The 17,461-nt window shown below is 42.2% G+C and overlaps 1 protein-coding gene across 2 annotated transcripts; it reads right to left on the minus strand.

The window, feature by feature from the left end:
* Positions 1 to 9,392: 9,392 nt before the first annotated feature.
* DRS1 (DROUGHT SENSITIVE 1) lies at positions 9,393 to 12,320 on the minus strand. 2 transcript variants are annotated; one of them, XM_086786712.1, is made up of 5 exons: positions 12,044 to 12,320; positions 10,740 to 11,307; positions 10,209 to 10,618; positions 9,911 to 10,024; positions 9,393 to 9,802 (listed from the first exon to the last, which is right to left on the minus strand). In XM_086786712.1, exons 1-5 carry the CDS (start codon positions 12,190 to 12,192, stop codon positions 9,592 to 9,594), a joined length of 1,452 nt encoding a protein of 483 aa, XP_086642838.1. In that variant the 5' UTR covers positions 12,193 to 12,320; the 3' UTR covers positions 9,393 to 9,591. The 2 variants fall into 2 exon arrangements, with proteins under 2 accessions (XP_086642838.1, XP_086642830.1); XM_086786704.1 differs by having other exon boundaries at positions 9,893 to 10,024.
* Positions 12,321 to 17,461: the final 5,141 nt, after the last annotated feature.

The following is a 17,461-nucleotide window of genomic DNA, read 5'->3' on the forward strand; positions in this document are numbered from 1 at the left end:
CCCCAGGGTCAAAAACAAACCCCCTGTCCCTCAGGATTCTCAGCCATAGCTTGCACTGTGTATTTCACCACTAACTCTCACCCTAGCAGTTTCACGTCGGGTTCACCAAAGCTATCGTGACGTGTGCGGTATCGCTGGGCAAGTGCAAGACTTCTGGCTGTGAGAGTAGCTTCAAATCCCAGCAAGGAAACAGAATATATATCTCTTCAAGGGGCACCACCAGCACAAGCTGGAACCATAATATTTACATACCAAATCTCAGCAAGACATATGAGTTGTACCAAAAACCATCATAAGCATCATGGTTCAAACCAAAATCCAAGGTTGATAACATTATAACATGTAGATCCTCACGGTTCCTTCGTGAACACCATGTTACTGCTCTGCATCTCTTTGGCCATCTACTCTTCACGCGCTCCTCTTCATGCATTTGCTTTCAAGGCTCTCATACTCAGCACCATCACAGCAAAAAAAACACTCTCTGGTTTCTTGTTACAGAAGAGTCCCTCCACGATATCCATAGCCACATGCTTAACTGCTCCCTGCCACTACTCTCTTGCTTCAGCTCCTCTAGCCGCTGCAGTGCTTGACTTCACAAAACCAGCCATCTACAAGGCCACCACCAAGCACCCGCAACTCTCCCACAAGGTGAGCGCCTTCTTCACCAACCTTCTCTTCTCTGGTATCGCCAACTCGAGCCAACTCTAGGGCGGCTCTCTGTCCTTGCTGACCTGCGGCTGCGCTCACTTCCAAATCTAAGAGCTCGCCAACCCGTCACCTTAATGCCATCTTCACCTAGCCCAAGCCCATACGCCTGCAGCCACGCTTGTCTCTCCTGACGCCAGCACCGGTCGGTGCTTCCATAGTAGCCGCAGCAAAGTTCCTCCATGTCCACTTCGCTCCTCTTCACAAGGGAGGCCCTGGCTGTGTGTACCTACAGCTGCGCGTAAAAGCCCAAACAAACAAGGCCCTGGCTGTGTGTACCTGCAGCTTCCCCTCGCGTCTGTCCGCTCCCGCTTTTAGCCAGCACCTAAGCTGCCTCAGCTGGTCCTTTCTCTTCAGCAGCTCTGCAGCAACAATACCTACCAGTCCTTTTTACACGAGGCGGCAACACCTTCTTTATGTTTGCAGCAGCTGCAGCGCCTCCACAAGGCGGTCCACACACAAGGCGGCTTGGCTTTACTTTTCCTGCACACTGACGACTCTCAGCAAGCGATCTCCCCTTCTGGACCCCGGCTCTCCCTCTCAAAGCGGCTCTCCTTTCTTCATGCCTTCACCACCTTCTCGATGGTGCGCTGGCAGCCTACAACACCTTCCACATGGCCTACAAGTTGGCCACACTTAATAGTATATTTTTATTTATTTATTTTTTTTAAAGCTCCAAAATGATGGCCACACACTGCCCTTTCACTACCTTCTGCCTCAAATTCACGTGCAGCATCCACGACCTTCCAAAACAAACAAGAGCTGCCCATAGCTTTGAATCATCAGCATCATTATTACCAAGACACGGCCATCAGAGTCGGTGCCATGCATTTGGCAACCACCCGCACACCATACAGATGCAATAAAAACTCCAGATCTTCAGCGTCTACTTCGAAAAAAACAACGTGCCTGTACCGACTCACTGCAAAACCACTCGCTCTATACATTTGCCAGGGCATTCAGGGCAAAGTTTATTCACAAATCACCCATCCCATATGTACACAGGCATAGGGACTTCTGCTAGCCCTCGGAATCTGCTTCAAAACACCAAGCTCACATGAAAACCATGTACACAAACATGAACAAAAAAAAGCCCTGTTACGCGTAAAGGCATATATACATCATGTACACTGTGGCACTTAATCCCATGCATCTGGATTTGCATTTAATGGCCTCACATGCATGGTTTCACACCATAGACGTGCCATGGCACGACAGCGTCCCCTTTAGAAAGCCATTTGATGTGGGCTAAGATCCTTAGTGCTTCCTTGAGCAGCATGAGTGTGCAAGTATGTGTCCACATCACTGACCAGAGTAGTGATTAGGGGTCCGTCCCCTCTTGATGTATTATCTGCATTTGACTTTCTCTAGGTTTCTCTACAGTCATGCAGTACATCTTCTCTACTATCGAGCTTTTCCCAACCAAATTTATTGGAAAAATTAGTGTCATACCTTATGCATCTATCCCAACATTCAATGGGGGCCCACCAAGAGCCTTTATAGCACCCCACACATCAACAATCCTTGCATCAAATTTATCCTTCCCTAGGTGGGAAATATTGAGCTTGAAAGGGGAAATTGGTTCCGAGGAGCATTAATGAAGAAAGAAGTTCCATGCTTCTCGATATTTAAAGGGCGGGCTCCTCCGATCTTCAACTCTTGCAAACATAAAAAATTAGCTTGCCCCTTATCAAAAAAAGCTAAAGCCTCTCTTTTCTTTCTAGCTACATATAGTCCATTGTTATTCTAGGAAAGGGCTTTAATATTGGTATGCATGGGCATATGAGTGAACAAGAATGATATCTTGGGGCACATCTAGCTCAATGACATCAAGCACTGCCCCCAGAGCTTCTTACTTGTTCCCGAGAGGATGATCGCCTGCCCTTTGGATCGGGCTTCTTTCTTAAGAGATCCTTTTCCTTCACCTTGGGGAGGGATATTTGTATCCTTGGGTTAAGTATAACCTTACCTCCTAAGATAGAGCTCTATTCTCTATTAGCTTCACGCTCTTCTTGGTATGAAGATTGTGTTGTAGTTGCTTGTGCGGTTGGCATGGCAATAGGTTTCCAAGGGTTTTAGGGCATATCTAAATAGATTCGAGAGGCCTCCCCTATAAGAGGTTCTCACACCAAGCCACTATTGTTGAAATATACAAGTGAATAGGGTGTGTGTAGGAATAAGCCCTTGGCAAAAGGCTATAAAAGAGAATCTGTAAATGTGAAAGAAGGAAAAGGTGAGAAGTATCTACTAGGAGAGAATAAAGGGTAGCATGAGGAGATTTAGGAGGTGTGGAGATATTCTGGGAGAGGTGGAGAGAATCAAGCAAAAGAGGTGGAGTGAATCAAGGAGAGATCAGTGGGATTAGATGCTTGGATGTAAACTCTATAAATTAAGACATTGGCCTAATGACAATTTGCTGGTTTTTGATTAGTGCCTACATTAAGCTATCAGTTAATTGCTCACTAATCATGTTTTAATTATCATCTAATCTCTTTCCTAATGATATTGATTCTAGCATTTGATCCACCATAGCTCATCACATTGCTGCAAGTTTAACATGGTATCAAAGTTTAGCCTAGAATCCATCAATTTATGAGCCCATTATCTTGCTAATCACCTAGCTAATTAGGTTTAGTAGATAATTAAGTTTTTTTATCTCTTTTTTCAATTAGCCTCTGTACCCCCAGCTAGTGGAGGAGCTCTCTCTCCCTTCATACATTAAATTAGACCAAACCACTTTAGCCACACAAAGCCACAAGCCTTGTGCTTCAGCCCATTTAAACAAAACCTCAAACCGCCGGTGCACGCTGCAAAAATTTGCATTTTTTCCAACACCTATTTTCTGTTTGAGATCTTGTCTGCTCCAGACGAAATGGCTCTAATTCCTCTTGGCCCTAGGGGTTTTCAAGGGTGCTCTACAAGCTAGTGAAGACAGTTTTTGATTTGATCAAGTCTACAGTGAGATCCAAGCTCTTCATCAAATCTACATGTGACTTTGGTAAAACATAGATTAAGCATCCAATGTTGGTCAAATCTTGTGTTTCTTGGCTTAATCCTTTACTAGACTAATTGCTATTGATGGCCTTGAAAGGATTTCAGCTCATTTGAACTCTAAGGCCTCATATCTGGACTCCCCGCATACTCTGTTTTCTGCACACAAAATAGAGGATTAATTTGCTAATCAGTGATTAATCAATCCTAATCACTATATTCTAGTGGTGCACTTGAGGGTTCAAATTAACCATTGGGTATTCGATACAGATCCTTATAACTTTAGATTGCAATTCAGAGATGGTTTGATATTCCAACCATTCAGTACAGATCAGCTACACTTGGCTTTATGTAATTTTTGGTGAATTTATGCTGATAAATCTGTGGTAATCATCATCTTGCATTTGCCCCTTGGTAATGCCTGCAAATCACACACAAATTCAAGTTATACACAACCACCAGTGTTGCATTTGGAAATGTGCATAAGAATGAATGCTATATGCATTATGTATTGGGCACACATGGGTGATTACATCATTGTAAAAATGGGATCAGACACTACCCTTGTCCAGAATAAGGCAAGAGGTAAGACCTCCCACATAGATTTGGGTTTGCATTGCATAATGACACAAGATAAACATCAAAAGCCCAAAAGAACTGTCAACAATACATTAAAACATGTTGCTCACATGGAGCAAGAACTGACGGACAAGCTCGTGGCCCCAGCCATGAAAGAAGAAGAACATCTCTTTTCAAGAGGAGGATCAACACGAAGAAGAAGAGCTAGACAAAGCATTGAAGGAAGACATGGACGCGTGAAGAGAAGCTACCACAACAAGAAGACTGAAAGAAGAGCTAGACAAAGCATTGAAAGAAGACATGGATGCGTGAAGAGAAGCTACCACAACAAGAAGACTGAAGACAAGAGAAGATGTGAGGCTCCAAGAAGTGAGGAGCCATGTGAAAATCTGTAAGGAAGAGAGAGAGAAACCCCACAGCCCAATGTAACCTGCCCCAACAGAGTAAAACCACCTCTGAGCCACCGATGATGTAGGCCACGTGGTAGATGTATGTGTGAGCACTTTAGTCAAGGTCACGGGCACTTGTAGTAGCCTTGGACACATAGAGAGAGAGAGAGTGTGTGTCAAGGACTATGAGTTTAGGGAGTTGAGGCGCTGGTCATGGACTATCAAGTAGTAAGATGGAAACTTGGTATAAGGTCCAGATGTGCTAGGAGTATTCACTTGAGAGGAGGTATTGAAATATACAAGTGAATAGGGTGTGTGTGCGGGAATAAGCCCTTGGCAAGAGACTGTAAAAGAGAATCTGTAAATGTGAAAGAAGCTATGAAAAGGTGAGAAGTAATGAAGCTAGAGTCTTACAACACATTTATCTCTAATTCTTAGTAAAGATGTCTATATTAGCCTCTCAAGTCGACATAATTATTTCAAGCCTCACCAACAAGTGGCTACTTTAACAAGCAACAACTCAATAAAAGTCCATTTGACTCATTTAATGTACTTCATGTATCTCTACTTCATACAGTAATTAAATATAAATAAAAGAATAAAAACCACATGGGAAGAAGCATGCAGGAACAAGTCCTACTCACCAACATTCAACAAGAATCCTACCACAAAAAGGGAGAACATCGATGGCCAAATTCTTCAAATGATGAATGTCACTTCAATATGAATTAAATGCGGAACTGAGAATCACAATCTCGTTCTGATGATTTTGCTTACGTTCCTCTGGATCCTTCCTTCTCTTATAACATCTCTTAGTTTCCCAACTAACACAAATAACATGTAACTTTGCCTATGATTGCCAAAAACAGAATGAGTTTTAAAAAAAACCGAAAAAATGCTCACAAAAATATAAAAATACAATCACTCGCAAAGAACAACCCTATCCACCTACCCACCCTATTAGGAATTCCCGCTAATCTCTAACCTTTTCATTTACTAACTAGCCTTTTCTTTTCCTTCCAGAGGAACAAGGACCATTGAACGTCAATCAAGGAACATTATACTTCAACGCAATCAAAAAACCGAAAAAATGCTCACAAAAATATAAAAATACAATCACTCGCAAAGAACAACCCTATCCACCTACCCACCCTGTTAGGAATTCCCGCTAATCTCTAACCTTTTTATTTACTAACTAGCCTTTTCTTTTCGTTCCAGAGGAACAAGGACTATTGAACGTCAATCAAGGAACATTATACTTCAACGCAATCTCGAGGACGCGACCGGGAAAGGGAGAATGTTAACCCATTCCTAGGGTTGATAAGAGCTACCACCATTATCTTACATCAAGGAGTCAAGGTAGATACACCAAAAGGTCATAGATTCAAGATATAAAGCGATGGTGTCCAAATCTATAACTTGAACGGGCGCCCGTAATGGTGCGACGGAATACTTTTGGTGATTTTCGCTTTAAGAGCATGTGGTAGCAAGTCAAAATGAAGTCCCAAGTGATGTACTTCATGAATATATTATGAGAGTAGTCATTATAATAGCATTAGGCCTCTTATAAGTTATAAGCCTAACGTGCCCGATCGGCCACAATTTAAGTGAGTGTGAACACTTATGGCCATGTATGTAAGTGAAAATATCTCATAATACAAAAACTCTCCCATTGTGCAATAGAGTCTTACTCTCGCTAATCTCTCTCTCTCATCCATGCTAGTGAGTATGTGTGAGTGAAGTGAGGTGAGAGGAGGGGCGAGTACATGTAGTGCAATGCGACGATGTGACAACACTCGCGAGACACGGTGGAATTGCCTCTCAAGGAGTTGTAGAGCTTGGAGACCTCAAGGGTTACGAGCTCAACCATTGGAAAGATCCCCATAACAGTTGCGGTTTACCAGGTAATCTCTTGTTGGATGTGTTTCAAAGGGGGGTTTGGGTGAGCCATAACAAGGACATATACCACTCCACCAAGAACACCAGCCACCGTGTGTACTTCTGCTGCCCATAGATGATATGGAGGTCTAAGAAGCTAACCCAAATTGGACATTTATTTTATAACAAATGCTTCAGCTTGAAGGCCAGGTACCACGACATGAGATGAACCAGGCTTCCATTGTAGCTTAGGAACCACAGCATAGATGGCATCTCTCTAGGTAGGGGATTCCACCAGGACGTCAAAGACGCCCTTGCCCGCAAAATGAAAGCGAACGAGGGTGGCTTTGCCTTGGACCGCAGCTACAAACCATCTTTTAAAATCCTCCTCCGTTCCCATGTGAAGTACAAGTAGGCACCACAGTTGACCGCTTTCTTGAACTCGAGGTTAACTTCGTCCATGGGGAGCAAAACCCTAGTGTCGAACACCTTCTTGTTGGTCTGGCCTTGCAGTTCATTGGCTCTGCATGCCTTCGTCGCTTTGCGATCTGCAACCACTACTTCTTGAAGGCTTTGCATTACGTCAGCGTCCACAGGACCAAACGATAGGGTGCGACGAGATGCTTTGTCCTTCGCTCCTACAAAGAGAAACCATCGCTTATGATGCAAGGGCTATCTCAATCAGTCCTTTGCATGATGGCAAATCTGCTCGTGTGACAGATTCTCTGCACGTGTCAAAGCCAAGTGTCAACCCTTTAACTCTGAAGTGACATTGGCACGTTTTCAAAAGAAAGGATTGTACCTAACCCTATCAGGTTACATGCACCACTAGGCAGTGACACTTGAGCACAACGAGTAACCAACGATCCTCACCTGCGAAGTCCTAATCCTAACCACAACTCATACTTCACTCTCAGTACAACCTAGTTCGCTACACCCACCCATCAACACCATTTGCTCTTCTTGGGAGTTTCTCTCTACATTTCAAAAATGAAATGATTGCCCTTAAGCGTATTTATGTAAATTTCAAAGCTTGAATTGCATGCTTAGTACTCTAAAGATATTATTGCCAAACTAATTAATGAATAAACATTTTTCACAAATATGGGGTCCCAATTAAAATCTGCCCAAATGCGGACTTCTAACAAGAAACATGCTATCAGGTGTTTTAAAGTCCTTTCGTCGAACCTTCTTTTCATTAATTTGATCTGTTTTCACAAACATGGAAAAACATCAACTGTCTCTGGGGTGTGGATTTTATCTGCACCAAACTTAAGACTAAAATATAACATGGGATAGAAAATTCGAGGCCTCGGGTGATCGCAGAGCTTAGCACCTAAGCATTTCTGCTATTGGTATTTTGAAACACCAAATTAGGAGGGCCATGCAGATGTACCGCCATATCCCTTCTGTTGTGCCCCTGGTAGAACAGCTCCATTAATAATCTATGGAGGGGAAGACCTCAGGAGTTGCAAGCCCCACTTGTGTTGCCGTGGATATCCATGTGGGCCAAAACAGTTTCTGAGTGAGCCTAGATATCTGTGATTATGTGTTTTTTTTGGATTTACGGCCTACAACGGCCTACAACGAATCTTCAAAGTTGTATAAAAACTATAAGATATCCCCATCTTCAAATCTTAATAAGAAAATGCTTTGCTCTCCTCCATACTCTCATAACAGGCATCAAAGTACTCTCATCTCAACAGGTAGTTAGACTAAATGTACGTAACAATACAGTCAAGTAAGGAGATCAGCTTCCCAATATCCATTCATGTGAAACGTTTTAACTTTTACATCTCATTGACTGGTCGCAAATAAAAGAGTGCATTACTTGGCTCTCCGGTTCAACACAGAAGAATGCCACCACACCATCTAAACAACTAATTTCCAAGCATGGCTACCATCTTTCCTCCCTCATTTTCACAGCCCATATGTGAACTTAGGCTTGGTTTTTGAGGAGGGAAGTGGGGGTACATCGATGTCAACACTCTTTCAAAAGGGGCAATTTTCCGCCAATGACAATTTTGACAAATCAAGTTTGAATTGATGGCATCAACAGTTTCATGTATGTGCAAATTTCACCACCATCATGTTGAATAACAGCTTAATGTTACGTGACCCTTCAATCATTCCTAATATGGCAAAAGCAAATGGACTTCAATACTGGCAACCTAACCCACCATTGCGGGTGCCCTGCTATGGATATAATAAATCTAGAATTGTGTAATTCTCGGGTGACATTGGTAAGGTCACAAATCTCAATCTTTATATTCTTGGCTTTCCTTTGTGTAAGTCCAGGCTAGTATAATACGTGCCTTTGTGTACGGCAAGAACTAAGTAATCATTCTAGCTTTCAACATTGCCAGAAAAAATATCCCTTCGTGCATGAAAATATGTAAATGTGTGTGGGGGGATAGGTAGGTGGGTGGGAGCTTTCCTTAGTAGAGATCGAGGCAATCCTGATACCTGCCTCAAGAACTAAGTAATTACTCTGGCTTTCAACTTAACACCATTGCCAAAAAAATTATCCCCTTGCATGAATTGATGTAAATGTGCGTGTGCGTGTGCATGTGCGTGTGCGTGTGTAGGGGTAGGGTGTGGGGTGTGGGGTCGGGGGGGGGGGGGGGGGGGGGGGGGGGGGGGGGTCAAAAATATAATTTTATCTCCTCTTTGGTATGTTGAACAAACTTATGGAGAATATTTCTATTGGCCAATTTCCATGCAACTAAGAAAAACAAACTAGAAGACAAAATCATTCACATTTTGTGGTTGCCAGCCCATAGGATTTGCTTCTTGCTTTGTAGCAACCGATCACCAACCATGCCATGGAAATGAACCATATTCTCAAAGTGACCTAATGAGGTAGATTAACTGGTAAAAAGATTGTCAATAACAAAAGGTTGCACTGAGATTTCAAGGTCACATAGAACAGCAGTACAATCCCAGGCATAGCACCCACAAAACATCAGCACCCCCTGCTGCCAAGGCTATGGAGTGCTCCAAGTGAAGGAGGATCTCACTACCCAGTAACTACAGTGCTGCATGATGGTTATTGGCGCCACACATATACCTGCCCACCTGCAGTACAGCCTGCCAATATACCACGCCTAAGTGGATGCGCCACTAGCCGACAAGGGATGGATGTCATCAAAGGGCTGCTCAACCAATAGCATGTGGCTTTGGAGCTAGTGGAGATGACATCAATAGTCCTCTTCATGTTGCCCACATACACATACTCATCATCCCAGCCCCATATTGCCCTGCACAAATGCCAGTTCAGCTCATCAATCTACAAGCTGTATGCCATTATCTTATACCAAGATGACATTCGGGAAGAAATATTGAAATACCTGAAGGTTGAAATCCACCTGTTGTTCTGGTTGGGATGGTCAATGAATGTCGGCTTTTCAAGCACCTTGCTTGAGACATTACTGCCATCTTGTTGTTGGAACCCTCTCAATACGGCAACAGTGTTGTCATAGCTGCAAAAGAAGTCAGTGGAAGTTAGTGGAACCTGCAATGCAAAAGAACTCTAAGCCTACCATCAAGGTTAAAACGACAGGTTTGATGTTACTACAGCACTCAACATACTCATGACTTCTCATCCTCACAACATCGACATCCCCATGATTACTCATAACCTTGGACACGGAATGGAGATGAGACCTGCATGTTGCGATACTTCTTCCTGTTGGAGAGAAGTGAGCTGACTGTACTGCTCTTCGGTGCTGAACCTTGGCTATGCTACTGCCCGCATGCTTCATCTTCCTGACATCCCACACGCTCACCGTAGCATCTGTCGAACTTGTGACCATTAGCCATGCAGCTTGTGAATTGATATCAATGGTGTTTATCCTCCTGTCATGTATCCTGACCGATGAAGTGTATTTCTTCTCTCTGGTATCAAGCATCTTCAAGTATCCTTCACCTTCTCCTATGTACACACAATGTGGGCTACCAGCAACAGAACAGATCGCAGACAGTATGTCATCATCCTCTAAACAGTACATCAAATCAAACATTGAAGTTTCCGAATCCAACTGCTTGACAGTTCCATCATAACTGCAGGTGAAGACCTGTTCGCAAAAACTAATCAGAGTAAGCACTTAAAAGTGATCAATGCCTCAATTCAACCAGCTACAGAAAAAAGGCACCAACAATTAGATATCAAGAGAGATAAGGGGGCCTAATGCCAACCTTGCTTGCACTGAAGTGTGCGACAGAAATCCCCGATATAGGTGATGAATGAGGTTGAAACAAATGTACCCCGTCTCCTTCTGATTTTTCACAGTCCACATCCCAGAATCCTAAATGCCCACCTTTGTCACCAGCCACCACCAAGAGCCTGTCGCTGACTGGCAGAAAAGCTACACTCATAATCCTCTCCGGTACCACCCTGGCTATGTCATCTTTCTGCAGAGAAAACCGTGAGGGTTGTACAAAATCACTGGATGATAAAGTCTTCGGATTGACCAAACGGGACAGAGGGATGTCATCATCTAAGCCTTGAAGGTAATTCACGAAGCTGTCCGTAGAGACCCCTCGGATGTATGAAGAGTGCAGAGGCAAAGCCTTTCTGGTGGTTTTTAGTGTCAGATTGTCTTGCACTGGGCCTATAATAGGAGGAGGACTATCATCTTTATGTGCTTCATCACCACTAGTCCAAGATATTCTCGAGCTCCTGAGACGTCTTGTTACTACAGGCTCCTCCCTCACCCTTTGGCGCTTGTCTGTATTTCTCTTGTAACCTTTGATCTCAGTTTTCCTAGAACCATGCAAAAACAGATTAAGTAATAAATATAATGCCAGTACAAAGAGAAATGTGTACACACACGATGAATGACTTACATCTTCATGGAGAGAAGTAGGTGCAGAGTCCCTTCATGGAGAGAAGTAGGTGCAGAGTCCCATTGAAGTTACATATACACAAAGAGGAAAGGAATGCAGGACACCCAGCATGCGTGCACAAACACAATGTTCACATGTACATAGCATCGTTTGTGCAAGTGTATAAAAAACACAAGCATGTATCTCTCTCTCTTTTCTCTCCCTCTCTCTCTCTCACACACACACTCTACATATATATATATATATATATATATATATGTGTGTGTGTGTGTGTAATACAAGAATGTAGTCTGGATAGCGCCTCTCTCTCTCTCTCTCTCTCTCTCTCTCTCTCTCTCTCTCTCTCGTACACACACACACACATGAATACGTATGTACCTACACACACACATACATGGATACATGATCTCTCTCTCTCTCAAACACACACACACCCACACACACACATAGTACATCTATACGCATGTACAATGCATGAATGCACGTATGTACGATGTGTGCATGTCCGTGCAGGCTACATTAGGCACCCAAGAGGTTAAACAGTTACCTAAAAAGCGACTAATACAGTGCAGCATAGAGAGAGCGAGACATAGACAAACACATATACACGCAGAGAGAGATGAGAGAGGCAATAATCGTGAAATAACACGTACTTAGGCGCGATGAGCTGCAGATCGGCCCTTGAGTTTTGTATGCCAAGGGCAGCAATCATGGCCTGATTTCTCTTCACATTCTCAAGTCTTTGCTTCTCGTATTCTGTTAAGGCGGTGGTCGCAGTATCGTCTGCCAAACAGCTCGCCATAGCTAAGCCAAGCTCGAAGACTCTCGAAGGAAAACAGGGAAATCGAATCGTGGCTTGTGAGGCCTCGTAGGATGGAGGGAAACAACACAAACGCTGCAAATGGCGGGAACTGGTTGGCCCTTGGTGGCTTTCTAGAAACCACACATTTCATCGTCTCCCTCAAACCTCTTATTTACTTGTAAAATTTTGCAAATATCAAATTCACTGTAGTTAAAATCATTTGAACTTTGGAGTACTCTTCACAAACGAACGAACTTGCAGTTTCAAAAAAATTAGTTTTTTTTTTAACCTTTTGATTAAAGAGAGCTCATAAAAGGGGAGATTGTATGTTTGGGGGAGCTCTAAGTATTTGGCACTAAACTTCAATCTATCGGCAAAACACTCAGTGAAGGTGAAGGGAATGTTCTCCATGTATGTTAAATGGCACGTGGATTAGTTAACTTCTCCCAGAATTGGGATGAGCAAGCAAACTACTCTAGATACCTCTGAGGATGAGACAAAATAGGTCAACAAATGCACTCTCGCAACAAACTTCACCCAAGGGTACATTAAAATATCACGAGTGGGTTTGGAAGAAAGGAATACTTAACTCCCCTTGAAAGTACCATTCTGTACTGTCGGCATCCAAAATGGGTACACCGGTGTGGCACTAAGAGAAATTCATTTTTCAAGACCTGAAAAGACAACATTAAAACATCTTAGAAAAAGTCCATTCTCTGAAGGTTTAACATTCTCTTTGTAATTGTTTGTTTTTATGATCCTTTCTCATCTCTTTTTTTTAAAATATTTGTTGTGTGGGTTCCTTTATGTGTATATTTCCTATAAGTTTGTACAAAGGTACAACTCCACATTTTGTGGTGTTAGCATTTTTCAACAAGCTCCCTTTACATATGAGCATGAAGAATTGTCGAGGAGTAAAGATTCTAGGGGGCACAGATATAGAAGTTGACAAACATGCCTAGATATATTTTTTTGGTGAGCATTTTCGAGCAAGCCATTTTTGGTTTTGAGGCGAGCGGTTTCTAACTCTACTCTTATTGTCTCTATCTACTCTTTCTCTCTCTACTGTCTCGCTCTTCTCTCCCTCATGCACCCTCTCTTTCTCTTTCTACTGTCTCGCTCTTTAAAAAGACATTGGGTAGCGTTAAAACTTCCAATATTGTTCAATACATTCCAAGACTTATGCACACCTACGCATGTTGAGCATTAAATACCATGGGCCACTATCATTGCAACTCCTTTACAAATACACCATATTATGATTTAAAAGATCCATTATATTCTAAAGAGAAATTACAAGACTATAACATATTATGATAAACATGTACAAGATGTTGAACACACGCAACAATACATGAAAGCATGTGTGTACATAATGTTGTTTACTTCCATGAGCCACTATCATTGCTACTGCTTCACAAAGATACCATAGAGAGATGTAACTTCCATTATATTTCAAAGCAAAATTACAATATTGTAGGATATTATGACAAACTGGTCTCTATGATCCAAGTGCAAGATTCTTCCTTGATCTGACCATGTGACTTACAAGTTCAGTCGGATCAGTTTGGTTAGTTAAGGATCTTGACTACGTTAGAATAAAAATATCCTGGAGGAATCGCCCGTGCTTTTTGGGCGAGGGATGTTTTTTCAGGTTTGGTTTTGGAAGAACCGAGGGATTAGTCTCTTGTCCTCCAGATATCCGTGGGCAAGGCCCCGAGTGAGAGACTTTGCCCTGTGAAAGAAGTGCTACTTCTGCCTGCTAGCACCCCCGAATTCGTTGCGCGGAGGGGGCAGGGATCTTTCACTAGCTAAGCCGATATGGAGGAATACTAACATGTACTTCACCCGGTACTAGCTCAATTTTATGGTCCACCTCTCGTTTAGGAGGTAATCCGTGAGGTAACTCATGAGAAAATACATCTTGAAATTTCCTCTTAATGGAATTTAACACTTTACTTCCCAAACATCTAAAGAAATAGTGTTGACATTAAAATGAACACATGATGACATTGGATCCATAACTAATTGAAAAAGTTCATAGTTAAAAAGGTTTTCCATTAACTCAAGCTCATTAATGAAAGTTTCCTTGGGTACAACAATGTTTCCCTTAAGAGTAACAAGGTTTCCATTGTGATGGAAAGACATCAAATGTTTGATTCAATCAACATAAAAATCTTAATTTTTTCGATGAAACCTTTCCATCCCTAAAATGATGTCTACATGACCCAAGCTCATGACATGAAAATCAAGTCTTTCTCAGTACAATTGGATGTGTAGTGGTAGCTTTGACACCTTCTTGTTCCAGAATTGGACTTGTCATCTAGCCATCTTGACCTTGTACATGTGATCATTTTGAGTGGTTTCCAACTTCATCCTCCATACCACAATGTTGTCAATAAAATTGTGAGTACTACCGGGATGAAACAATATATGAACTTCATATCCATTTATTGTTCCATAAACACAAAATAATTTGTTTGGACCAAAAATGTCTTTACTAAAAGTACAATGTGGACATTGGATTCCTTCAAGATGCGTAATATTGACTTCAAAAAATTTACCTTGAAGTTATGTAATGTGCACAGATTTCTTTGGTATAAACTTCTTCGGTGTCGCCTTTTGCCCAAGTGCAAAGGTGTTGCAACTCCATTCAAAGGACATAATTTCTTCGTGTGTCCCTTTTCTTTGCATTTGAAACATGTGAGATTATCCCTACTCACAAATTTTGGCTTCTTGCTGGCGTTGTCAGAATTTTTTAGCTTTGGTATAAAAACCATCTTCCTTTTTTGTCCACTCTTTGTAAAAGTGAACGTGAATTTGTTTTCATTAGATGATGTTTTTTGGAGTGTTGGCACCGATCATTGTCTTATGAAAAACCTGAGCTTCCTGAATAGCATCCTCAACCGTTTTGACTTTGCAATTTTTTACCTCGTACTGAGTCACGAGCTAGACCGTTGATTAAAATCCCACATAAGGTATGATCATTGTAATAACAAAGTTAAAAGGGACTCAAGTCAATTTGGGCCCAAGGCCAAGGGATGAAGGGGATGTGAATGGGGCCAAGGGTTAGGATGCCCATGGATATTAATAAGTGTAGTGTGAAAGGGTGGCCTAGTATATAAGTGAAAATGGGCCAATGTTATGGAACCTTTTGATAATCAAGATTACACAAGTCCTTTGCTTTCTCTTCTTGTTCTAATCCTAGGCTATTCTCTCATTCTTTCCTTAATCTTAGGCTAATTAGGCTAAATCTAGTTTACCACTTTCTTTCATTGGTATCAAAGCCATGTCTTTGATTTAATTTTTTGTTTTTTTAAAATTTCCTGCATTTTCTTGGTTTTCTTGAAATTTCTTGATTTTCTTTGACTTTATTGATTTTCTTGATCAAGAAATGGGTATGCTAATTGTGGGATGATGGAAATATCTTTGATTTTTTGTTGTTCTAAGCTTTTAGGGGGCTATGGGTTACTGTGGACCAAAATCTGGGGTAGCCACTCCAAATTTGAATGGGAGAACCAAAATTGGGGGAAAATTTACTGATTAGGATTAGTGATTAATCCAAAACATTTTAATCTTCTTCTCCCTTCTTGCTAGATCCTTGAGAGGAATAGGGTTTCAATCTGGGCTGAACTGTTGCATTCACTTAGGGTTTTCTTTAGCCTCATCTTAATCATCATTAAGAGCTTGCTATTGTTATGCATAATGGCCATGGGACGATTCATTTCGCTGGTCACAGTCCGCCTATTCGCGTAGCATTGAGGAGTCTCAAGGCCATTGTATGGTTTGCCTAAGCTTGGGACAAGGCTTAAGCCAACCCTAGGAAATCATTAAGGGTGGTAATGGAGGTGATTTTCTAGTGATTATGGTGTCCCTTTGCACCCCGACTGTGTGTGATTCAAGCCACTTGAAGCTGTGTTTGAAGTACTTAAGCTACATTTGAAGTACTTAAGCTTGGACAAGGCTCAAGCCAACCCCAGGACACCATTGAGGGTGGTAATGGTGGCGATTTCCAGCGAAGATGGCATTTCTATCCAGCTCGATTGTGTGTGATTTAGGCCCTAAGAAGCTGTGTGGTACCAACTCAAAGCATAAGGTTGCTGTTGAAATTTGAGCATAATGATGAGCTATGGTGGATCAAACACTAGAATCAACATCATTAACAAAGTGATTAGTAAATGATTAAGATGTAATTAGTGAATAATTAGCAAATAGATTAATGTAGGCATGGATACTCAAAAACCAGCAAATTCTCATTAGGGCTATGCCTCAATTTATAGAGTTTACATCAAGCATCTAATCCCATTGATTTCTCCATGATTCACTCCCAGAATATCTCCACCTTTTGCCTGATTCTCTCCACCTCTTCTCTTTTCCCTGAATATCTCCCAAAATAACTCCACACTCCTAAATTCTCTTATGCTACCCTTTATTCTCTCCCAGTAGATTCTTCTCACCTTTTCACAGGTTCTTTCACAATTACATCTTCTCTTTTACAGCCTCTATCCAAGGGCTTGTTCCCACACACACCCTATTCACTTGTATTTTCAACACCTCCCCTCAAGTGAATAATCCTAGCACACCTAGACCCTATACCAAGTTTGCCTCCCCTTACTTGATAGCCCGCGACTAGTGTCTAGCATACCTCCCCTCAAGTTATCTTAGCACACCTGGACCCTATATCAAGTTTCTCTCTTACTTGATAGCCTGCGACGACAGTGCCTCGAGTCCCTAAACTCATAGTCCTTGACACACTCTCTCTCTATGTGTCCAAGGCTTACTATAGTTGCCCGCGACCTTGACTAAAGTGCTCACACATACATCTATCTACCACATGGCCTACATCATCGGTGGCTCAGAGGTGGTTTTACTTTGTTGGGGCAGGTTACATTGGGTTGTGGGGTCTCTCTCTCTCTCTCTCTCTCTCTCTCTCTCTCTCTCTCTCTCTCTCTCTCTGAGATTTTCACATGGCTCCTCACTCTTTGGAGCCTCACATCTTCTCTTTTCTTCAGTCTTCTTGTCGTGGCAGCTTCTCTCCACGCGTCCGTCTCTTCTTTCAGTCTTCTCAGGGCAGCTTCTCTTCTTGTGGCAGCTTCTCTTCTCGTGTCCATGTCTTCCTTCAGATCTTCTTCTCGGTGTGGATCCTCTTCTTGGAAAGAGATATTCTTCTTCTTTCATGGCTGGGGCCATGAGCTCGTCCGTTAGGTCATTTTGCTCCATGTGAGCAACATGTTTCAATGTTTTGCTGACAGTTCCTTTGGGCTTTTTA

Source organism: Cibotium barometz, chromosome 4, assembly GCF_041138505.1.
Source record: "Cibotium barometz isolate CiBa-2024 chromosome 4, ASM4113850v1, whole genome shotgun sequence".
NCBI lineage: Eukaryota > Viridiplantae > Streptophyta > Polypodiopsida > Cyatheales > Cibotiaceae > Cibotium > Cibotium barometz.

Bases quoted from the DNA above. Each gene is read 5' to 3' on its own strand.
- DRS1 (XM_086786704.1), bottom strand. From the start codon at position 12,192: ATGGCGAGCTGTTTGGCAGACGATACTGCGACCACCGCCTTAACAGAA. The intron at 10,619-10,739 runs GTTGGCATTAGG...TTTTGCGAACAG, and splicing joins CACACTTCAGTGCAAGCAAG to GTCTTCACCTGCAGTTATGA. The intron at 10,025-10,208 runs GTCTCATCTCCA...CTTCTTTTGCAG, and splicing joins AGAAGTATCGCAACATGCAG to CTATGACAACACTGTTGCCG.